Source organism: Rhinoderma darwinii, chromosome 1 (assembly GCF_050947455.1).
Source record: "Rhinoderma darwinii isolate aRhiDar2 chromosome 1, aRhiDar2.hap1, whole genome shotgun sequence".
Taxonomy (NCBI): Eukaryota; Metazoa; Chordata; class Amphibia; order Anura; family Rhinodermatidae; genus Rhinoderma; species Rhinoderma darwinii.
Window position 1 is genome coordinate 336,332,723 of NC_134687.1, and position 26,210 is coordinate 336,358,932.

A 26,210-nucleotide genomic window follows, 5' to 3' on the forward strand; every position below is an offset into this window, starting at 1 on the left:
ATTGCTGCAAAAACTTTCAGCAGCATTTCCGCTAAAACTAGCAGACATTCCGCTGCGGAAAAATCGCACCGTTTCCTACATTTTTTTACAGCAGAAAATAGTGCAGATTTTGCTGCGTCTGAGGGATGGTGATAGCTCCTTTGAAAAACGCAGGCATTCAGTCCACTTTCCGCAGCAGGAATTGACATGTTGCGGAACAAAATATATGAAAAATATACAGTGCAGGTGAATTTCAGGACTGAAATTTTATGCAGCGTATGGATGACATTTGCTCATTCACACACACTTTGCTGTATTCTGCTGCGTACTTTCCGTCTGCAATTCCGTATGGAAAATATGCAGCAATTCCGTTACGTGTGGACAAGCCCTTAGCTGGCCGGCCTTCGGCTGGTTTTTTTACGCAGCGTGTGGATAAGATTTGTTCAAATCTCATCCACTCTGCTGATACTGTAATACGCTGAGGATTTTCAACAATGAAATCCGTTACGGAAAATCCACATTGTTTATGCTACGTGTGAACTTGGCCTAAGGTTTAATGGAAAAAGGGAGATTCTGGTTGGTGGTTTTTCTTTTTTTCATGGTTTAGCCTGGGCTATATAGTCCCAGTGAAGGGATATATGAATACTACGTTATACGATGACATCCTAGAAAATGGTCTACTTACAACTTTAAAATCAAGAGTTTGTAAAAGACCTTTATTGCTTCAGCTTAAAAATGTCTTAACAAAAGTGTCTTTACAAAAAAGTCTGTTTGGTGTGAAAGGTAATTGGTCTGCACATAGCGCTGTCCTCAGCCCCATTAAAAACCATTGGAATGATTAAAAAAGGCTTGTAGCAGAAGAACCCCCCCCCCCCCAAGTGTTAATTCACCACAAACTCCCATACCGCCATATTCCGTAACACAAATTCACACGTAGAATCATACTGCTGAACATTATTTCAATGCTTGCGTGTAGTTTATTGAAAAGCTAGAAAGGCTCAGCATTTTAAGAAGCATGCCTCACGACCTTTATGTAGCCTGGGTAATATTGGACCTGGTCCATGTAGCCATTTCACGCTTTTATTGAAGATACGGGGGTATTGATTATTATTTGCAAAATAAGGATGTGTAATGCATCCATGGAGCACTCTGGTCACTTTTGATGCAAGGTGTTTTAAACGCTATGTGCTTTTTTTATTCTATGTCCATAATGCTTTCATAAACATGTCATAAATTATTGTGTCTCCTTTCCTCCCATTAGGAAATAGCAAATGTGAGGCGGTCAGTAGAGTATGATAAAGAATGGATGAACCACATAATGAAGCTTCTTGAAGGACAGGTATTGGAAATATTCCTTAGTGTATTTTTTACTATCTGACTCAAAGCCACTTACACAATAAATATCTCATAGTCCGTATATAATCTGCGTGCGTGTGTGTGTGTGTGTGTGTGTGTGTGTGTGTATGTATATATATATATATATATATATATATATATATATACCAGTAGAAAAAACGGCAGCACTCTATTTCAACGTACAAATTCCAATAATGAAGGGTGCCAGCTGATGGTCCCGATCCAAAGACCATACGCATATCCAAGAAGAAAATTCAGCAGCATGCTTGAGAAAGGTCCCAGGGTGGGACGGAAACATTGCATTGCCATGTTGGCACAATAAATTTCACTTTTTTTTCACCTTGATTATTGGAGTGCTGCTGAATTTTCTTCTTGGATATATATATATATATATATATATATATATATATATATATATATATATATATATATATATATATATACATACATACATACATACATACATACATACATACATACATACATACATACACACACACACACACACACACACACACACACACACACACACACACACACACACACACACACAGAGTGCATTCGGAAAATCTTCAGACACTTTAATTTTTTTCACACTTTGCTATGTTGGGGCCTTGTGCTAAAATAAAAATAATCAAAGTTTTTCACCATCATTCTGCACTCAATACCCCATAATGACAAAGTGAAAACAGAATTTTAGCATTTTTTTAACATTTATTAAAAATGAAAACCGCTAATTTTTCTCGGGGGAGAAGGGCCTTGACAAGAAAGGTGACCACCAAGAACCCAATTGTCACTCTGGCTGAGCTCCAAAGATCCTGTGTGCAGATGGGAAGAACTTCCAGAAGGTCAACCATCATTGCAGCACTCCCCCAATCTGGGCTTTATTGTGGTGTGTCCAGAAAGAAGCCTCTCCTCAGTAAAAGACACATGAAAGCCCGCCTGGAGTTTGCAAAAAAAACCTAAAGGACTCTGACTGTGAGAAACAAGATTCTGTGGTCTGATGAAACCAAGATTAAACTTTTTGGCCTTAATTCTAAGCGTCATGTCTACACGAAACCAGACACTGCTCATCACCTGCCCAATACCAGTGACGCATGGTGGTGGCAGCATCATGCAGAAGGGGTGTTTTTCAGCGGCTGGGACAGGGAGACTGGTCAGGGTTGAGGGAAAAATGAATGGAGTAAAGTACAGAGATATTCTTAATGAAAACCTGATCCAGAGTGTTCTGGACCTCAGACAGAGCTGAAGGTTCACCTCTCAACAAAACAATAACCCTAAGCACACAGCCAAGACAACACAGGAGTGGCATAGGTACAACTCGGTGAATGTCCTTGAGTGGCCCGAGCCCTGACTTGAACCCAATTGAACAGCTCTGGAGAGACCTGAAAATGGCTGTCCACCGACGTTACCACCCAACCTGACAGAGCTTGAGAGGATCTGCAGAGAAGAATGGCAGAAAATCCCCAAATCCAGGTGTGCAAACCTTGTGGCATCATACCCAAGAAGACTGGAGGCTGTTATCACTGCCAAAGGGGCTTCATCTAAGTAAAGGGTCTGAATACTTATATCAATGCAATATTTTAGTTTTTCCTTCTAAATAAATTAGAAAAGATTACTAACATTCTGTTTAAGTTTGTCTTTATGGGGTATTGAGTGCAGAATGATGGTGAAAAATGTGAATTATTTTTTATTCTAGCACAAGGCCTCAACGTATGTAACAAAATGTGAAAAAATTTAAAGCGTCTGAAGATTTTCTGAATGCACTGTATATATTATAGTGTGTGTGTGGTTCCTACAGTAAAATCCGGCGTCTGATAATCCAGAAAGAATGATAATTTGGCACATGTTTCCAGCAATAAAGCAATATTATGTGAAATTTCAAAAGCAGAAGACTTAGTGGAAAATCACACAGAAATTCCACAGACTAAAAAAGTATCAGAATTTGCGTTAATTCATTTCCACCTGTCTTCCTGTAGGTTCTCTACCCTTACAAGTGAGTTTTACATTTGCTACTTTTTTATTTATGCTGGATTAAAAGGCATGTAGGAATTTTTGTGGCTAAAAAAAACACGTGTTTTTTAGTGCATAGTGTGCTTTTTAAAAAAAAATTATACTAATTTAGATTTTTGTAATGGGTTTGCCATGTTTTCTCTTATTGAATTTAATGTGGAAAACCGCTAGCATTGATAACATTTACGGGGAATGAAAATGTAACAATTAAAAATAATAGAAAGCAGGCCATATGAATCGGGTAATGACAATTTGAAAGGCTTGAAGCCACTAGGCATCCCTTCGAAATAATAACATTTGGGTGTTTGTATTTTATAATTTATGTTTTCATAGAACATACTGACCCCTACCCGGGCTGCACCGTAATAGAACATAGTGACGCAGTCATGGTGTGCCGATGGGTTGCCATGGCAGGCGGGGGTTACGCAATGGCCCCCAGGTCTGCCATGTTCCAAACCAATTAGGTCCTGCTGTGAGCAGGAGCTAATAGGCTGCCTGTCGGTGTGACATTATTGGATCGCATGGTCAAGTTTCCTAGCGGAACTAAAAAAAAAAATCAAAGTTTGCAAAAAAAAATATCGAAATAAAAAAATGAAGGAGGGGCGTGGCTTGGCTGCCGGACTGGATGGTCGCGTGAGGACCTAGCTCCGTGCTGCCTTACCATTCACAAGCGACGTACAAGCAACTACGACCTCTCCTGCCATCCGCAGTTGATCTACCGGAGGGGGACACCCGCCAAGCATGCCCAGACAAAAGAAGTCGGTGAGTAGACCAGCGAAAATGCTGGATTTCTACTTTCCCCACGACCGCCAAGCGGCCCAAAATGGCGCCGACCCCGACGCTCACACAGGCACACTCACCTCAATGCCGGGATCCCTGCAGATTAGATCTCCACTTCGCCGAAGTAGCTCTGTCCCGGCGCTGTCACCTAGAACGTAGACAGACTATCCACACTCACAGAGTGCAGCTCTAATGCCGACGAGGGGGATAAAAGGGATGACAGCACCCAGAGGCCGCCATTTTAAAGACCACACACGTGGTCCCTCGCCTTCCTCACCTCCTTCACCAGGATATGGGAGCCCTGCTAATCGGTCTAAACGGGACTTTCATAATGCACCAACTCCTCAGGAGATAGAGTGCATTGAAGGAGATATGGGGGCCTCCTCAGACCTTTTTGCCGATATGCCATCGACAGCTAACCCTGTCACAGAACTCACTCTCAAGTCCATGCTACAGGCGCTTCAACAATCTCTTTATTCTGGGTTCGCTCAATTAATCAAACCAATGTCTGCCGCATTACATGCTGTGGAGGATCGCGTACAACACGTAGAATCTAAAATGGGGGACTTTGCAGTTTCCCATAATGAGCTTATAGATGCTCACTTTGACCTAGAAGCTGATCTCTCACAAGTAAAAGCAAAAATTGCTGACTTAGAAGACTGTTCCCGACTGAACAACATCAAGTTTCGGGGCATACCTGAAGATATAGCCCCAAAAGATTTAACCCAGTTTCTCCAAAGCTTCGTTAACACCCTACTGCCTGATTGCACTTCTAGAGATCTGATCTTAGATAGAGCACACAGGGTCCCCAGACCAAAACACCTGTCAACGGATATAGCCAGAGATGTACTGGCTCGGTTTCACTTCTTCCATATCAAGGAACTCTTTATGTCAGCCGTCAGAAATAAAGAAACACTCCCGGCACAATACAATATGATATCTGTCTACACTGATCTTTCTGCCGTCACTCTGCAGTTAAGGAGAGATCTTGCTCCCATCACTACCGCTTTGAGGAATAACAAAATCCTATATAAATGGGGCTTTCCAGTACGGCTATTGATCCATCGAAACGGCTCTATGCACGTGGTCAGAACTGTCCAAGATGGTGCATTTCTTCTACATCAATGGGGTATTTCCATTCCTGACGCCTCCCTAGGAACTAAGAAAAAACCCTCACCTCAACCGGTTAAAGATGACTGGCAAGGGCCCAATCTTCGACATCGTCCGCGACGCTGAGGTATACTCACTTTTTGGCGGTAGCGCAGCTGGGTTTTTCTCGAGATCTAAAAGTCCGGCCCACAAGTTGACTGTTTTCTCCCCTCATTTTGTCTGAACTCATTGTTGTTCAGTCTTTTTTATTCAAACGTATTTGAATGCTTTTGTATTGTCGTTCTAAGTTCTTTCCTTGTTCAGTGCAGATCAATTTGTTACACTTGTACTCATTTAACAGTCAAATCACATACATTCCTTTAGATTATACCAAGTACGGCCTAAACCTTGACGCGATATGGTCAGGTATTCGAAAGCACACTCCCTTATACGATGGCTCTTAAAATTGGTTCTCTAAACGTAAATGGCCTCAACAGCCCACATAAAAGGGCACATTTGTGGAAAGAAGCTCAGCAGCTGGCCTGTGAGGTTCTGTGTATTCAAGAGACTCACCTCTTGGAAAAAGATGCCCACCGAATTAAGCATCCCCAATTTCCCCATGTTTTTCAGTCACATCACTCTACCAAGGCTAGAGGAGTTTTGATAGCAGTAAAAAATACAGTTGCTTTTCAGCTAATTGAGATGCTTGCAGATCCGAATGGGAGATATGTATTACTAATCTGTTTTATTAACAATGTAAAATATTCTCTGTTAACGTTGTATGCGCCTAATAACCAGCAATTGAGATTCCTTCACAAAATCTGTGGTTTAATCGCTAAACATAAACAGGGAAAACTGATTATGTGTGGGGACTTTAACTCTGTTATGGACTCTGGGATGGACACTACGTCACAGCCTAGACAATCACGGGCTGCTTTTGGGGATTGGTTCTGGGGGGAGGAGCTGTACGATATCTGGCGCATGCAACATGGATCAGAACGTGATTACTCGTTCCATTCTCAAGTCCATAATAGTTACTCTAGAATTGATATGTTCATTATAGACAAAGCGACACTCCTTTTATCCCAATCCACGACAATTGGGAGCATACAGTGGTCAGATCACGCGCCGATCACTTTGACGATTGCGGAAACATAAGACACCAGCCCAGATTATCTCTGGAGATGCAATTCATATCTTTTATCTCATCCTACTTATAAATTGGATATAGAAAGAGACCTTCATGAATATTTCCAGTGCAATGATACGCCAGATATTGGAATCTCCTCCCTCTGGAATGCTCACAAGGCATACATAAGAGGTACCTTTATACGTTTAGGGCACACGGTCCGAAAAAAGCGTCTAGAAGAAGTAGCTCTGTTAACTAACGAAATACGTCTTGTAGACACAAAAAAAAAATGATCTCCATCCTCAGAGTGGGCTGCACAATTACTCATACTTAGACAACGACTACGTCTTTGCTTAGTATCGGAATATGAGAAAAATTTAAGAAAAACTAAAGCCCGTTATTATTCCCAGAACAATAAGGCAGGGAAACTACTAGCTGCTCGGCTTAAAGCTCAATACCAGAATACCATATCTGAAAGACTCCCTCGCCCAAGATAAACGCATGGATCCTAGAGATATAGTAGAACAATTTAGAAAATACTATTCCTCTCTTTACAACCTAAAGGATGACCCCTTTACCAATTGTCCCACTCACCATGAGATAATGGATTTCATTAGGAAAGCATCCCTCCCTAGACTATCAGCAGAACAATTAGGATCTTTAAATGCCCCATTGACAGAGCTGGAAATTTTGAATAGCATACGTTCACTTCCCCAGGGTAAATCTCCAGGTCCAGACGGTCTTTCCAACTCTTATTATAAAAACCTATCTAATGTACTGGCCCCTTATCTGACTAAATTTTTCCAACAGGCTATGGATCATGGCTCCTTTCCAAAGGAAAATCAAGCGGCTATTATTGTCACTCTCCCTAAACCGGGTAAGACTCCCGATACTCCCCAAAATTTCAGGCCCATTTCGCTACTAAATTCAGACCTCAAACTTTATGGCAAGATTCTTGTAGCAAGGCTCACCCCTCTACTAACTACCCTGGATAAGCTCAGATCAGGTGGGATTTGTTAAGGGGCGGCAGGCGTCAGATAACACAAAAAGGATTGTAAATCTACTTCACCTCATTGAAACAAGAGCCACACCAGCATTGATGCTGGCCCTGGATGCTGAAAAGGCGTTCGACCGAATTAATTGGGCATATGCCTTTGCGACCCTGGGAGAAATGGGACTTGAGGGCAACATTCTGACAGCCATTAGTGCACTTTACTCAGCACCCACAGCAAAAATCTAGACTAATGGCATACTGTCTACCGAGTTCCATATAACGAATGGTACCAGACAAGGATGCCCATTATCTCCATAAATTTTTATACTCTCCATGGAACCCTTAGCTCAACACATTAAACGCTGCGAGGACATTAAGGGAATTCAATGTCGCGAGGTTTCACACACTATCTCATTATACGCAGATGACATCATTTTATCTTTAACTAACCCAGAATCATCATTAGAAGCTTCCATGGACATTATTAAGACTTTTGGCACCATATCGTACTATAGATTAAATGCGCAGAAATCACAAATACTTCCCTTTCACTTAGACCCCTCCACACTGCATTTACTTAAAACAAAATACCCCTTTGATTGGCAAATGAAGGGTATCCAGTATCTGGGGATAACTCTGACTTCTTCATATAAGGACCTATACGCAGCTAACTATGAACCTCTATTAAAAGCTATTCAGAAAGATACAGATCGCTTACTTAAATTCGAAACTTCATGGCTAGGTCGGATTGCGACCAAAACTATTATACCTATTCCAAACCTTGCCTATTACTCTCCCTAAAAGATATTTTCAGATAGCACAAAGGAATCTCTCCCAATTTGTCTGGTCAAAAACGCACCCTCGAATTGCCATGCATTTATTGGTTAGAGATAGGAAAATTGGCGGCTTGGGCATACCGGACATCCATAGCTACTATATCGCCACCCAGGTAGCGCAAATTTCTAGTTGGTGGACCATGGACACAGGAAAGCAGTGGCTACAAATTGAAACTTCATATATTTCACCTATACCTTTAAAAACCACTCTTTTCTGGACGTTTTGGGATTTAGCACCTTCGCGCCCATTGTCCCCTCTGACAAAGACGACTCTGGAATGCTGGTCCTACATCCAGAATAACACTCTTAACCGTATTCCGTTACTCAAAAGTTATATTCCTTTAGAATTCTTTATGCTACTAATTCCAAACCTTAGGCTGACGTCATGGATTGCTGGTGGCATCACTGATGTTTCCGCACTGCTTGACAATCATCATTTGGTGACCTTTGAGCGGCTAAAGTCAAAATTCTCTCTACCCAACTCTGACTTTTTTAAATATCTTCAAATAAAACATTGCATGGAGACCACCAACAATCTCGACGCTTTATGTAACTTTAAGTTATTTGCCCATTTCTCCAGACGCATAGGAGGTTTAAAACCCATATATAACACGATTAAAAATCATTATTCTTTTACCAAAACTCACTTAGTTAAGTCATGGGAAAGAGACTTGGGGAGATCGTTTAATGACTCCACATGGTTGGCCTCATTTAAGCTCATACATAGAGCTCTCCCGTGCATTCAACATATCGAAGCAGCACTAAAAACATCCCTGAGATGGTACTACACCCCAGACCGCCTACATAGGATATATCCTGAGTCCTCACCGCTATGCTGGAGAGGGTGTGGAAATACAGGTTCCCTATTCCATATGCTATGGCAATGCCACAAATTAGACAGGTTTTGGGCTCAAGTGTCTGAACTTTTGGAGATCGTTATGCAAAAACCAGTTGTCATGTCCCCTCAAGTAGCGTTATTATTCCTAGAATAAGAGGGCTTCCATTCCCTGGAGAGATGCCTTATTTGTAAGATTCTGGTAATGGCAAAACTAACCATCACGAGATATTGGAAGAAAGCAGAAACCCCAATAGTTGAGGAACTCTTAGCATTAATTAACACGACATATACCTATGAAAGAGTAATGGCCTTAGGGAACTCTACGTTCGCAAGATTCAACCTTCTATGGACCCCGTGGTGCAACAGCACCTTCTATAAATCTCTATAAGTAGGTATATTTTATAAGCTGTGAGAGGTCATAATAAATTCAAATCTCATCTCAAAAGGAGGCCATGAACATAAGAGTACAAATATATTTGGATATTGACTGTACAATATAATCTTATTGCACTATATGAATGGTTTTGTTATGTTTAGTTATTTTTGTTATGTTCTGTTCTTTACTGTCACTTCATCGGGACTGAATGATATAGTTTTTATCTCTGCTCCATGGCAAAGCCTTCGACTTATCGTTCTGTATCTCCTGTATACTTGAATTACTTGAAATGTGTATATGTTTTTTATGTTCAAAAAATTCTCAATAAAAACTATTGAAACAAAATAAAAAAATGAAAAAAAAATTTCCCCCTTACACAATGTTTTATTATTAAAAAAAAAAAAAAAAAAGAATAAAATAACACATTTGTATTGCTTGCTCCATAACAACTCGGACTATAGAATTAAAAATGTTATTTATCCTGCACATTTAACGCTGTGAAAAAAACGAGATAACAATGCCAGAATATCTGATTTTGTTCATCCCACCTCCCAATAACAGGAATAAAAAGTATATATAAAAATATATGCACCCTCAAATAGTACCAATGAAAACTACAAGTCATCCCGCAAAAAAGAAAGCCCTCATGCAGCTCCGTCAACAGAAAATTATAAAAGTTATAGGTCTTAGAATTCGGTGACACAAAATTATTTTGTTAAAAGAAACAAAAAGATTTTTATTGTGCAAAAGTAGTAAAACATAAAAACTATACAAATTAGGTGGCGGCCTAATCGTAACAACCCACAGAATAAAGTTAAGGCCTAGTTCACTGAGTTTTTTGCAGACGGAACAATCTGCCTCAAAATTCCTTCATGAATTTTGAGGCAGATTTTAACATGCCTGCTCTCTATTTGCCGTGTTTTTTGCTGCGTTTTTTTGCGGGTCAGAGACTGAAACGCCCGAAGAAAGGGCATGTTGCTTCTTTTTCCCGCAAGCGTTTTTTACCGCTCGCGGGGAAAAATCGCCTCCACCTCCCATTGAAATGGGAGGCTATTTCGGACATTTTTTGGTGCTGTTTCTGACGCAGTTTCCGCATCAAAAACCGCGCCAGAATACTCTGTGTGAACTAGCCCTTGAACTGTTATTTCAGAAAACCTTTAACATGTCAGAAGTTTTGATTGGTGGGGGTGCGGGTGCTGAGACCCCCACTGATCGCTGAAACAAAGAGGCAGAAGCAATCAAGCGAGTGCAGTGCCCCTTCAGCTATAATGGCATTACTTTGGCTCTTCTCGGAAAGACAGTTAGCTGAAGATGGGCTCGAAGACTTGGATCATAGTCTAATTTTAAAAAGATCTACAGCATATCCTAATCATTTGATTGCCCCCGTTATGTGTATAGAATGTTTTCAAACTCCCATTCACTACAATATAACATCTGCCTATTGTGCTAAAACCACATGGGCCAAACACAAAAGTCTGCTAACTGTTCCTTGGCAAAGACCAGCTAGGCTGTAGAGGTTCACTACATCAGCCATGGCATTGCTCGGCACTTAGTCCCATGCTATCTGCAGCGAGCCACTCTAGCATTCAGGTTCATATCTATATTTGATGATGGAGTTAACCTTGTCTGCCTAATGCTGTTGACAACTGTCTGCAGTGCGGAGGGGAGATATGTGTGTTTTACTCAAGTCGAGCCGTATGAAAGGCAAAACACTGTGGAGTGCAGCATGCTTCTCAGGAGTATGCAGGGAAACAGTCATACCTCCGGCTAAAGTAAACTAATAGCAATATCTTCTTTTATTCTATATGAAAAAAGAAAAAAAAAGTCTGCTGAATTAAAGACAAGGCTTATAAGAAAAGTTTCTTGCAGAGACTTTTCACTTATTGCTTTACAGAACTTTATTACTAATAAACTATATACAGTATGTTGATGCGAGCAATTGTATAAATACAATATAAATGTAATCTATATACCAATGCATCTATTCCTGCAGTCTTATGTAAAACCACACATAGTCCCACAATAAATTGACGATAATTGTTGCAGATTTTCCGTTTGGATTCCGCTGCAAATCTGCGTGTCTGATTGTACCCTAAGGGTATGTTTCCACACACAGGATATGCTGCGGAACTTCTGCAACCCAAAATCTGCATCGGAATCTTAAAGAAGAAAGTAATTCAGTCACAGAAATCCACAGCAAATATTGTGTTTTTGCTGGGCATATTCCTGCGGAAAGCTGTGTTTTTTCCACAGTGGTCTTACCTGCGGATAAAGTGTCAAGCATTGACTATAGCAAAGTATATGTTTCCGCTGCGTAAACGCTATACAATCTGCAACAAAAGAAATCTGTTGCAGAATTTCTGCTCCCCATTGAAGTCTATGGGCCAACCACGCAGCATCTCTGCACAGAACCAAAAGTATAAATTGACATGCTGCGAACTGAAAGTTGCTCCGCTGAGCACTTTCCGCACGACTTTTCTGCATTTTTTTTTCCCGCAGCTTGTGGTTGAGATTTCCTACCTCATTCACTTTCCTCCTGCTGTAAATTCTGTGTATTTTCCACACAGATCTCCGTTGCGGAAATTCTGCAGCGTTTACGCTACGTGGGAACCCAGTCTAATACTCTCTGATGTGTAGTTCGTTTAAAGTGTTATTTTATGATCTATTTGTTACTACTGCTTTTTGTTTATTCGTTTTCATTCCTAGAACACGAATTTGCACCCTATTATTATACATATTCCCTGTACACTGGCTTCTGTCTTTCCACCGTACCTCTTCCGGGAATGCCTTGATATCAGCGGAGATGTCTTTGATTCCCAGTAATATATGTGGAGTGGGAAGTTTATATATAAAATGGATACAATTTTCCCAGTGTATTATCAAAATAGTCACTGCACAATAGCCTAGGATTTATCATTAACATGTTGAAGTTTATTAATTTTCCTTAAACGTCATAGATTTCTATGCGCTGGCATTCTTCTCAACAGATACAGTAAGTAGCATTAAAAATTCTAAAATATTATGGCTACCTTTCTAGTGGTATGGTATATTTTTAAGGTGGTGACAGTTCATGTTTGCCCAGCATCCTACCTATTGGTGTTCTTAATTGGAGCCACATATACTGCTGGCAAGTTCTTACTGGTAATATTATTTGGCATATGTAGGATTAGACCTGAGCGAGGCAAGTCTCCTATTGAATATAAAAAAGATCGGAGGTGTCTGGACCATCTCAATATGAGAGAGCCTTATATTTCTGGGAACCCGTTACGTTTAGTGCTTGTTACAACCTGGCACTGCTTCTAGGCACCCGTCTCCTTTGCACCTCTTAAACTTAACCTAATGGCAACATCTCAACAATTGTTCTGAATGAGTAGGTATAGGCATTCTTCAACAGCCGAACCAGCACTATTGCTCATACCAACCTGTCCTATATGTGTATGTTGTTAGAAAATAATTGTGTGGTCAATATAGATAAGAGAATCACGTATAAGTATGACCTTTTCATTTCATCGCAGCTATAAGGGCTGTGACAACAAATGTGTAATTGCGTTGTAAAGGTTCTGTACTGCAATGAGTTAACAAAATAGAATACAGGGGAAAGACGGGAAGAATCTTCGCAAATTGACTAATTTAATTATCTGACTGGCGTACATGCTGTCTTGTACGAAAACAAGGATCTATCCCCCCCCCCTCTCTCTGAGGCAGATTTCAGTAGTTGATAGGGACACCTGAAGAGTTCATGGGCTTCAGTGACCTTTTACTATGGACCTGCTTCCAGTCAATTCATGTTTTCCTCACAGTCAGACAGCTGTTTATTACTGTGTCTTCCCGCACTCTCTGCAATATTTTCTACTGAGACCTTGAGCAGCTTGTTAGTGGGAACTAAATATTGATTTGGCATCCTGTCGATGCAGAAAGAATGAAAAAATTTCCACCAGAGGCCCCTCAAACATTTTCCTATCGACATTTTCTGGGCAGAGTGGAAAGCTGCATAGAGGATGACAAGGCCGAGACTAGTTGAAATCCCGGAGGGTTCAGTTGAGACTGCTGCTGTGACCTGTGTGATACTTTTTCTTCCCTTTCAAGTATCTCTTTTTCTCCACACATCTAGTCAGCTGGGAGGATCCCCTCTTGCAAGTGATCAAGGGCAGTTTATTGGCAGGTGAGAGCCCTGCTTCTCAAGCCATAGATTTGCTTTTGTTTTGACATCATTTACAAGAATTCGCGAAACTTTTCTTCTGTTTCATGTAAGTTTTCTCTGTCTGTGAAATAATCCCACATAGTGTGATATCTATTGAAATATTTGATATGTATCCATGATACATGCGGCTGTTGAGAGGGGAAAATTAGGCAGCAGATGTCATGAAGCTGACTGTAAATCATTAGTGCTACATGGTGCGGACAAACAGCGTTCTCTTATCCTTGTACATTGCCTGCTGCTGCTTACCTTACATTCTCCTTCTTGTTTACGATTGAATTTTCCATTCTAGAATCCTTTGATTGTGCGTCTTGCAGTTAAATAGCACTATTGAGCATTGCAGAACTGTGTATGTATGTATATATATATATATGTGTGTGTGTGTATATATATATATATGTGTGTGTGTGTGTATATATATATATATGTGTGTGTGTGTGTGTATATATATATATATATGTGTGTGTGTGTGTGTGTATATATATATATATATGTGTGTGTGTGTGTGTATATATATGTGTGTGTGTGTGTGTATATATATGTGTGTGTGTGTGTATATATATATGTGTGTGTGTGTGTATATATATGTGTGTGTGTGTGTATATATATATATATGTATGTGTGTGTATATATATGTATGTGTGTGTGTGTATATATATATAGTTGTGTGTGTGTGTGTGTGTATATATATATATATATATATGTGTGTGTGTGTATATATATATATATATATATATATATGTGTGTGTGTGTATATATATATATATATGTGTGTGTGTGTGTGTGTGTATATATATATATATGTGTGTATACACACTCACACACACACACACACACACACACACACACATATATGAATGTGTCATCTGATAACATGTCTTCCCGTATTAGCAGCATACTGGATATTTAGTGTGGGGTCAGCTGGACAGAGCCCCCACCAGAGTTGCACTACGCATACTATGTGACTTTGTATGCTGTCCCCCTTTCTGCTTTGTGCCGTATTACCAGCATGTTACTGAGCAGAATTTCACTTCTATATCTGTCCTTAATGCATCGTCTTTCCATTTGTCATGGTAACACTAACATTAAACTCTTGCATGTATCCTGATTGGGATCTACAAACAAATAATATACCATAGAAATATGATAATCGGGTACCTTTACTTTCAATAAGCATATGTAAATGCACAATCCCTTCTGTATCTTCAGCCCATAATGTACTGGAAATAATTTATGACCTATTTTATAGAATCTAATAAACTAATATAAGTTTGAAGCCAGAAATCTGAACATATAATATAAATATGAAATGCGCCTTTTTGGCATCTCCACGGTGCAAATAATAACCCCCCTTTCTTTTTCAATGTTATTGTCTTAAATTGCTCTGATGATATTAACTGTTATGTTCCTCTTGGCGTTGAATATATGTTCTCTGTAGATGGGAGCGTTACGTCGGATTTCTATACCTCTGCGAATGAGAATGTTGGACCATTTAATGCAGCTACGTAAAATATAGCGTCTTTCTGAGTGAGGTCTATGGAACGTAATTGTCCAGTAGTATTGATTTAATTGCCTGCGTTTATTTGTGGACTCCTAATTATTGACTGGAGGTAAATTTAATAGAGCCGTCTTTATGAACACTAGGAAAGCACTGCTGTTGCTGTTTAACATAATGAACTGCATCGTATCCCTTTAGATCATTTTCAAGCTCATTTTATTCCTTGGTGACAGAACAATAATGTTTTAAAGACTTAGAATATTTTTTTATTTTTTTTTACAGCCCGGTCTTATGGTTTAGGGCGAAATAAAAATGGGGAGTGGGAAGTTACCATTTACTAATCAGTACTTGCTCTTTACAGTTTAACTGCAGGGAGTCTGCAACCTTCAGTGAACCATTAGTTCGATTATTGTTACCTTCCATTAAGATTTTTTTTTGGGGGGGGGGGGGGGGAATCAAATAGTACTTGAAATGTGAACTCTTTAATTGAAGAGGTTTATTTCTCCTTTAATTAGATTTTTTTTTTCTACATTTGGTTTATGTGTTGTGCTCTCCGTATCCAACCATTAATATTCAAAATGTTCACTCCCGAATGCGGCTAGATGGAAACACCGGCCAGCAGTTATCAGACAGCGATCCAGCAGGGAAAGCCTCGCTTCTTCCTGTACTCTTAGGTTAACTATTGCCTGTATCATAAATATCAAGGTCGTATTTCTGTGAGATCTTGTGCGTTCTACCCAGCTGCCTGCCAGAGGGACCAATATTCCAGTATGTAGATGACGTGTATAAATGTGTTTCTCTAAAAGTACATTGCACTGTGAGTGATAGGCAGATGTAACATAAGTGAAGTTCATATATATTCCCTAATTCCACGTCCGTTTACCTACATCTATGGTATCCATTCATCCCACCGAACATTATAATGGGCAGCCCTATTGGTTCAGAAAGCTGGGTTATTCTTCAGACGCGCACATCTCGCTGCCTATTGTACTGATTTAAAGAGCAATGTCTAACATTTTTAAATGATACGTTTAGTACAACAAATTGACTAAAACCATAAATCGGCACATTGAGAAAGTGTTTGTGTACTTCATTATACAATCTGAATGCTGCACATATGAACGGAAAGCTGCGTAGCTGTTACTGTATACACATTTATACATTAGAGGCCGTTGAGCGAGTCTAATATAACTGCACTGTGGCTCAGTTAAAAAAAAGTACACCTCATGAAGATTTTCATCATTTTTTTCTACATTAGCATAAACAGCAATTTCCTAATATAATTATTATTATTAACAACACAAGTACTCCCATTAGAAGAACCAAAAATAAAATAGGACCATTGAGGGCATTTCAAATTCCCAGCAGTCTTCCAGCCGGCCTATCAGACAGCGCTTCATCTCATAAACAGCAGTCTATAATCTGCAAATGGGAAGCAGGCGGCCTGCCAGGGCTTCTCAATGTTCTCCTGAGTGCTATGCTCTACTTTTTAAGCAAGGCAGTCGATTCTGTTAATATCATATAAGGGAACTGCTGTTAATGCAAGTCAAGCCCTTGTATTTTCTGTAGAGTGCCACCAAAGCGGAGGTTCAGGCCCAACAATTCATTCTTCTATTCTTTTCCATTATGTGAGGTCTATCCTCACTAATACCCTGCAAAAGTGTTCACTGCATTATGTAGGTTACATTTCTGTGATTTGTGATCACCTGAGAAGTACTTTACTCTGCGTAATGACCCAGTCGGCTATGTAATAATAAGCATTGACCAAAACAAAAGCCTAGTTCACACACAATTTCTTCCGGACTTTTGAGGTCGATTTTGAATTTCCAACGTTCTTTTAAGTTTTTTTTAATAGTTTTTGCTGCGTTTTTGTTCCTGCTTTTTTTTTTTTTAGCAGTTGAGTCTAATGAAAAAAAACGCTCCAAACGAGCGGCGCAGGTTTTTTCTGCCTTCTATTGATTTTAATGGGTTGTCAGAGGTGGAAACCGCTAAAAGAATGTGTGTTCCACTTTTTGTTTTCCGTGAGCGTCCAAATTCCACCTGGGGAAAAAAGCTCTGCCTCTCATTGAGATCCATAAAGGGCGATCTGGTGCGCTTCTCGGCGCTGATTCAGATGCCGTTTCCGTGTCAAAATCAGCGCTTAAAAACGCTGTTTGAACTAAAAACTGTATATAGAAACGTACTTTCTATATACAGAAACACCAAGACCAAAATATTTGTAGTAAAAATTTGCTGAAATTCTGAGTTTGAAGACAAATGGGACAAATCGAGAAGCTGTAGCCCACGTAGTACAGGTTGGCAAGTGTTACAGAAAAAGTACTTGTTGCCATATTGATAAAAACGGCAGTGAGGTGGGTCATTTGCAAGTTTATTCTTGAAATATTGAAATTGATACTTTCAGTTGATTCACCTCTCAACTTCACCACTGAAACAGAAGATATATTTTTAATCAAAGGGTAGAAATACTTGACTATATAAAAATGGTAAAATCGAGAATGCAGCAACTTTGGAGGAAATAATTGAAAACGAGATTTTATTGCAAACCTTGATACAGTAAAACACACTGGAGCATATTAACTCATTTGCAGTATGGAATTTTAGGATAGATTGCTCCGTTTTCCTTAACGCACCCGATTGAGAAATACGGCACAGCTACTGTACTGTGCCAGGTTGTACCTGGAGTAGCTCAACGTTGCATATCTCTGTGCAGAAAAGTGGTATAACTCTTTAGTAAACACAGATGTAGCCAAGTTTATCTTTACTCTGATCACGTTAGTGTGATATCACACATCAAACGCCATTGAAAAGGCATTGAAAAGGTCAAGTTAAAGTTTGACACTATTTAATGTGATAAGTCAAGATTAAGATGGCTACATCTGTAGGTTGCATAGCAGAAAAACTGTCAATGGACTTGATAAATTCAGTCTTAACACTGTTCTATTCAATGATGCAATTATACCAAAAACTTGGCATCATTTCATTGATCAGTATGCTCCCATATGTTGTCCTAAAGCAGATGATATTCTAGGTGGCATTCATAAACATCTTTTATACTATATCGATTTTCTACATATTAATTCCTGATCAGAAACCCAAAAGACCTGGACATGTCAGAATAGTATTTTCTGCTGTGTACGCTCTACTGCTTCACACTTCTCTAGTTACATGTTGCTGTGTTTTTAATTTATCCACTACCGCCACCTTCTGGTAAACTGGCATCATAGCATTTCAAATGATCAGAAATACTTTGCTTAATAATACAGTACTGGAATAAATAACTTTAATCCGGCACCTAACTGCAGGAATTCTGAGAGTGCACCACTTTATGCCAGCAAGGCACTGCAATATAATCTGGCATCTCCTAAGAAGCAGTAATAACCAGTTATGAGACTCTTCAAGTGCTAGTAGTTGAGACTTGACTTTGGTCTGTCTGTTCTGTACTCTTACACATATATGTATATATATATATATATATATATATATATATATATATATATATATATATATATATATATATATATATATATATACTCTTCCATTTAAGAATCCAGAAGTTTCCATAATTCATCCTCCACAAATTCCCTTCATTGCTGGATTAAAGTGATTTTACTGTACGTTTTATTAGAATCTGCTTATTTTCTGTTCTGTCCTTTTATTTACAGATCTTGTCCTCAGCTGAGGGATTACGTGTAAACTTTGTGTACCATACTTTACTTTCCATGCTTTTAATAACATTTTTAAAGAAATGTACATCTCCTTAAAGGGAATTTGTCACTTCTGAAACGCCCCTAAACTACAGTAATCCGTAAATAGCTCGCCTGCATTACCCCGCTGTAAACCCGCAAACTGGGCATGCACTGCATGCGAATGACGGGTCTAAGTATTCCTCTCCATTATATCGCTGAGCTTAGTAGTCCATCCGCATACAGCGCACAGCCTGTAAGGGTATGTCAGACCTAGCGGAATTATTCTGTTGCTGATTTTCTTGCACCATCAATCTGCAACAAATCCATCACATCTGTACATGGCCAAACAGTTATTGTGATGTCTAAATACATGATTGTTAAAAATTCTTCTTGTTGGATTAAGATTGCGCATACATGAAAATGAACACTATCCTTAGCAGTGTCTGTCATTTGTCTGACATTTACATTACAATCCTACAATAGAATGTGTGTTTGAAAAGTGTGATATAGGAATGTATTTGTACTGATGGAAATGTCTATCAGATACTCGTAACGATTTTTCCATTCACCGGTCATACATGTAATTGAACTGGAATTTATTCACAGCTGCCTGGTGTTCAGTGTTTTGTGATCTAAGGATTGCACATTTACTACTACTTTTAATTTAAAAAAAAATATAATAAATTTTAAAAAAATATATAAATATATGTGTGTGTGTGTGTGTGTGTATATATATATATATATATATATATACGTATATATATATATATATATATATATATATATATATATATACACACACAGGGTGGGCCATTTATATGGATACACCTAAATAAAATGGGAATGGTTGGTGATATTAACTTCCTGTTTGTGGCACATTAGTATATAGGAGGGGGGAAACTTTTCAAGCTGGGTGTTGACCATGGCGGCCATTTTGAAGTCGGCCATTTTGTATCCAACTTTCGTTTTTTCAATGGGAAGAGGGTCATGTGACACATCAAACTTATCGAGAATTTCACAAGAAAAACAATGGTGTGCTTGGTTTTAACATTACTTTATTCTTTCATGAGTTATTTACAAGTTTCTGACCACTTATAGAATGTGTTCAAAGTGCTGCCCATTGTGTTGGATTGTCAATGCAACCCTCTTCTCCCACTCTTCACACACTGATAGCAACACTGCAGAAGAAATGCTAGCACAGGCTTCCAGTATCCGTAGTTTCAGTTGCTGCACATCTCGTATCTTCACAGCATAGACAATTGCCTTCAGATGACCCCAAAGATAAAAGTCTAAGGGGGTCAGATCGGGAGACCTAGGGGGCCATTCAACTGGCCCACGACGACCAATCCACTTTCCAGGAAACTGTTCATCTAGGAATACTCGGACCTGACACCCATAATGTCACCCATAACTTGTAAATAACTCATGAAAGAATAAAGTAACGTTAAAACCAAGCATACCATTGTTTTTCTTGTTAAATTCTCGATAAGTTTGATGTGTCACATGACCCTCTTCCCATTGAAAAAACTAAAGTTGGATACAAAATGGCCGACTTCAAAATGGCCGCCATGGTCAACACCCAGCTTGAAAAGTTTCCCCCCTCCTATATACTAATGTGCCACAAACAGGAAGTTAATATCACCAACCATTCCCATTTTATTTAGGTGTATCCATATAAATGGCCCACCCTGTGTATATGTATATATATATATATATATATATATATATATATATATTACACACACACACACCTATATTGTATAAGCATAGAATAGTTTAGACAATAGTTTCTTTTTTGTTTTTTTTTTGTTTTTTTTTTTACCAACAATGCACTGCCAAAGAAATGTTTATAAATTTGTATTTGTGATCACATTCCTTATTTTTATGTGCATATTTTTGTCTACGTAGGCCTCGTTCACATATGTGTTGTAGGCTCCGTTAGGGGCTTCCGTCACAGATCCGGATGAGATTCCCGGAGACCATAGCGCACCCACGGACACCCCAACGGAAAGCCGACGGAGCCCATTAAAGTCAATGGGTTCTGCCAGCCACCGGTCGTGTCCGTTGTGCAATGGAACCGTTGCTTCCGTTATTCCCTTGTTCTGCTCCTCTACGGAGCAGGACAACGGAACACACTGACACAGGTGTGAACATAGCCTTAGTAGTATTATCCACAGAAACATGCCACTAATCTAGATCTTGATAGCTGGAAGTGTCACTGTGTATGTACAGATCCATAAAGGTATGCTGCCACTAGGGGTAGCAAGCTAAATATGGATTTATAAAGGCTCATTGGATGCAATACTAGCTGTGGGGCTCATTTTGGAGTGGCCAGGAGTCAAGGAGGCACCAGACTACTTTCTCAGTGATTGGGCAGAGCACCCATAAAGCCGTACAGTTCCATCTAATATCTGTGATCAGTGTAGGGCAGGATAAGGAAGCTGAATGTATTCAGTCTGAGATGTCCTGCTATGACAGGCTAGTTGTTCAGCATCATACCTCTGGAGCCGAGAGAGATTTTAGGATTAACCCCTTCCCTATCTAAAACCGCCAGGGATATTTGCATTAAAGGGGTTGTCTCCTCATGGCAACCCAATTTCATATGCTATTTGCCTGGGGTGCCAGACCTCGGACCCACGGCGATCAGCGGCCTTGTTATGAAAGAGGTTGTCTGTGATGAGAATGTTGGCATTAACCACATTCACTACACCAGTAATATTTTCATTAGCCCCCAACCACCCTAAGAATATTAAGTCCCTAAGCCCACTCTGACCAACTGCAACGTTCAGTATTAATTTTAAAACTATCCACAGCTGCCAGGAAACACAAGATATTAACGCTAAGCTCAACAGTGGTTTATAAATAAAGATTTTTATTATTATTATTATTGACCCTAAAAAAATGTGAGCGCTTTTTGCTGCTTGGCTCCATTTTTTCTACAGGTCAAATTCCTGGTAGCAACCCTTAATGCAGAAGAGGAAGGTGGGAGAGGAACCATGATTCTGTCACGTCTGGAAGCCCAGAAATTCTATGGGCTACCATGACTAGCTGTATAAATCCATTTTGCTCCTCCTAGTGGCAGTCTTGTGTTGCAGGGACTTAACTTAGATGTGATCAATACGTAAGAACTTAGATGTGATCGATAACAGGGGGTTCATGCGATCAGAGACCTGCAGGATACAGCTGCTCTGTATACAGGATACATAGCAGCTGTATCTGAAAAAGTAAAAAAGATTTTAAGAAAAACAAATTACAAAGTTGTACTAAACACTAAAATACACTGTTTTAGTAAAAAAAAGTTTACATAGCTTTTAATAAATCTGTACATGAATGAAAGAAATAGCTGATAATCTTGTTACATCATACAACATTCATTTCTGTAATAAAATACTATGTAACAATGACAACACTTTAAATATAAACTTTTTGTTTCTGACCCGGCTACTCTCTACTTACTACAAGCTGACCTATGTGTTATATATTTACAGGCTTCAAAGTGCTGTAAATTAGTCTATTCCATAGTTTAGTGTTTCTGTGGAAACTGGTCAGTGGTTGGCCTGGGGGCAGGCAAGAATATTGGTCAGAATATAGATTAAACCGTATAATGCTTTACCGACCACTTTTTACTTTAGATAGAAATCGGGGTTCTTTTTGACCAATCAGTGTCATACACTTCTCTCCATTCATGTCCATTTGTATTCACTGCACGGCGTGATCTCGCGAGATTACGCTGTGCTGTCACATACACCCACATTAACTTTACTGAAGTGTCTTGAAAGTGAATAGACATCGCCTGCAGCCAGGACGCGATGTCTATTCATACTCCTGACACTTCGGCAAAGTTTGTGTGTGACTTAATCACAGCACAACGTGATCTCGTGAGATCACGCTGTACTGCGTGAGTAAGTCCCACAAAAACTTTACCGGAGTGTGAATAGACATTGCGTCCTGGCTGGATGTGATGTCTATTCACTCTCAAGACACTTCAGTAAAGTTAATGTGGGCGTATGTGACAGCACAGCGTGATCTCGCGAGATCACACTGCAGTGAAAGAAGCTGGGCTGGAATGAAAATAAGTGTATGACGCTGATTGGTCAACGCCCAGTTGGTCAAAAGTAAAAAAATGCCCAGTTGTCTTAAGAAACTAATTAGTATAAATCATAAATTGCTCATAACTTGGTCAAAAATTATTGTTTTACAAAATAAAAACCACTGTTGTGATCTGCATTACAGCGCCGATCAGACTATGTAGGAGATAGGGCACTTATAATGTGGTGACAGCCTCTTTAAGTATTTGCCTAATAAATGAAACATAGTAGCTGGACTTTAACCATTTTGTAGCTAGTGTGTTTGTAAATAAAGCAGATAATGTTTGCTGGCTGTGCAAATGATGCAGCTATGATAAGTTTACTTTATGTAAGACAATGTTGCATTTCCCTGGTTTACGAGATAGTGTATTGTTAATATCCTGTTAGTAGTCGTCGCTTTGCTGTGACTGACCTGCAGATGACTGTAACTTCATATTGATCATCTGCATGAAGATGTATGTCTTCCCTGCTTGGATTGCAAATTGCATCATTAAAATAATCACTAAACCATGACTTCTTCAATAGTGTGTTTGTCTTAATTCATTTCACTCCTGCACTTGGATCATTTTTAAGATAAAGCACAATGTCCTTTGCTGTAACCAGGTTGATCTGTGTAGAATTGATGAGAGGAGAATATTTCCAATAGTCTGAAGATCAAACAGGGATTTAATACTTTGAGTAAAGTTATCAACTGTATCCAAGCTGAAGCACAGGGCGGATTGGATAGCCATTTTTTTACTTTTTACTGTGTTTCAGATTCCCTTTGCATCTTTTCTAATGGACGCTGTCAGGACTAAGCTCGGTGAGAAAAAAAGACTGACAGAAGAATGCGCCGTGTTAAATGAAAAGGATTCCAGGTGAAGAAAAAGTCCGCAAAACAAAGACCTACTGTATCTAGTTATATATATTTTTTTCAATATCTTCTTTTTATGGAGAAAGAAATAGAAAACAGTGCAAATATTACATTTCATACCTTTGAGTATACATGTATACCGCTACACAGACATTCCCTTTACAAGTATACTTTGTAACCTATTTAAATATGTATTTATCTTTACATTTTTTTTTATTCTATTCTGCAATTAAAAAAAAAACATAAGCGTATTGTGGAATGTGTTTTCCTTGTACTACAAGCTAGCGCTATTGCGGACACAGCCAGCAGACGGCTCTGAGCAGGAACAGTGTGTAAACCCCTTTGCTTTCCAACAGCTGGTTTGCTGAGAGCAGGGCGCTTGTCTCATTGCTCTTATTCTAAAAGGCCAGACCAAATTGGTACTAGATCTATAATAGGCTAGGATTGTACATGATGATTATCGCTACCATTCTGATGAGGATGTTGGGTTGCACAAAGGATAGTATTATCCATTAGATTGTATGAGATCGGTCCTACATTACATTTTCTCCAATACGATCACTGTGTATCTCCATAAATGTAGAAATAAAAACTAGAAAAGCCCATTATGGGGAATAGCAGGGCTTTGGCTTGCTATGATAGGAAATTGTTCCCCATTGTTGTTAGTACAAACTTACTTGTAGATAGTCCATATATTAATAATCTGCGCCTATATCTCAGTGTAAACTCAGGGTTGATCACTTTTCATGGACAACACATGATGTCCTCATGTTAGGCCATAAATCTTTGAGACCCCCCACAGATTTCTAGAACAGGGGTCCCAAACCTCGTTCCTCCTCACTGCACGATCACAGTGAGGAGGATTTTGAACGGACTGGCGGTCGCGCATGTGTGTGCTGCAACTTTATGCAAAGTCTATGGGAAGGACGGAACCAACCTAGAGCTGTACTCGGTTGTCTTCTTAAGCCCCTTATCTCCTTTATGACGAAGGACGGATATAACCGCCCTATGCAGGAGCTAGTTCCCGCATAATGACGGATATATCTGTCCTCTGATCGCATGGCTACTGCCACTGTACCCACGCGATCAGCGGCAGGAGTACGGCTGTTATACACAGCCTGGCTCCTGCACCAAATGCCAGAATCAAAGCGCTCTCCGATTCCAGCAGTTTAACCCATTAGATACCGCTGTCAATAGCGACAGCGTCATCTAAAGTGTTTGACAGATGGAGGGGGCTCCCTCTGTCACCCCATCGGCACCCCCGCAAAGAAATTGCAGAGTGCCGTTGGGTTTCCATGGTAGCCGGGGGCCTAACAAAGGCCCCCAGGTCTGCCTTCAGCAGCTGCCTATTAGGCCATGCCAGAGACATGGCCTAATAGATTGCCTGTCAGTTTTGCACTAAGTACACCAAAGCATTATATCTGCAATCGCAAATTGAAGTGCCCTAGAGGACAAAAAAAAAGTTAAAAGTTAGTTAAATAAAGTTTATGGGGAAAAATAAAATAAAACCACTTCTTTCCCCAAAAAGTTGTTCTATTTAGTAAAAGTGTCAAAACAAATAACACATACACATATATAGTATCGCTGCGATCGTAACGTCTCGAACAATGAACTGAAACAAATTAATTAAACCGCCGGATGAACAGTGTCCAAAAAAACAATGACAACATTTTTTTTTTCTGCCATTCTCCCCATAAAAAAAAAAATAACATGTACCCCAAAATAGTACTAATGAAAACTACACCTTGGCCCGCAAAAATCAATACCACGTACAGCTAAAAAAGTTACGGCTCTTGGAATGCAGCGATACAAAAACAAGTAAATTTTTTTCTAAAAGGGTTTTTATTCTGCAAACTTAAGAAAACATATAAAACCTTTACATATTTGGTATCCCCTTAATCGTGCCGACCCACAGAATAAAGGTCACCCTTTTATTTAGGCTGCATAGTAAACGGTGTAAATTTATAACGTGAAAATCAATGCTGGAATAGCGATTTATTCTCAATTCTCTCCTAAAATAAAGTTAATATATTATATGCATCCAAAAATGGTGCAATTGAAAAACACAACTCGTCCAGCAAAAAACAAGTCCGGCTATGTCGACGAAATAAAAAAAAAAAGTTACGACTCTTGGAATGCGACAGTGAGAAAACAAAAAATCCTTGGTCATTGACGCGCAAAATGGCATAGTCATTAAGGGGTTAAACATTGAATGGAGCGGCAGCACACATGCGTGACCACCGGTCCATTCAAAATCCTAACTGCGATCGTGCAGTGAGGAGGAATGGTGTTTAGGTCCCCTGTTCTAAAAATCGTTGGGGTTCTCAGCAGTGGGGCCCTACGCCAGTTTTCTGACTGGTTCACTGGTGTACGGACAGTCAGACTTACACCCAATTTATTAAGAGATGTGTCTCTTAATATATTAGGTGCATCTTACTCCAGTGACCTGTATATTAACCCCTTCCCGACATTTGACTTATCCATACGTCATAGCCGG

At 39.5% G+C, this 26,210-nt stretch overlaps 1 protein-coding gene across 1 annotated transcript in view; it reads left to right on the plus strand.

The window, feature by feature from the left end:
- The window catches only part of CNTLN (centlein), a 396,875-nt gene extending 372,941 nt beyond the window's left edge, over positions 1-23,934 (plus strand). Inside the window, exons 26-27 of the mRNA XM_075825669.1 lie at positions 1,241-1,318; positions 23,617-23,934. Of these exons, the coding sequence (XP_075681784.1) occupies positions 1,241-1,318; positions 23,617-23,721 (183 nt within the window). The 3' untranslated portion in view covers positions 23,722-23,934. The remainder of the gene's footprint in view (positions 1-1,240; positions 1,319-23,616) is intronic.
- The last annotated feature ends 2,276 nt before the right edge of the window (positions 23,935-26,210 follow it).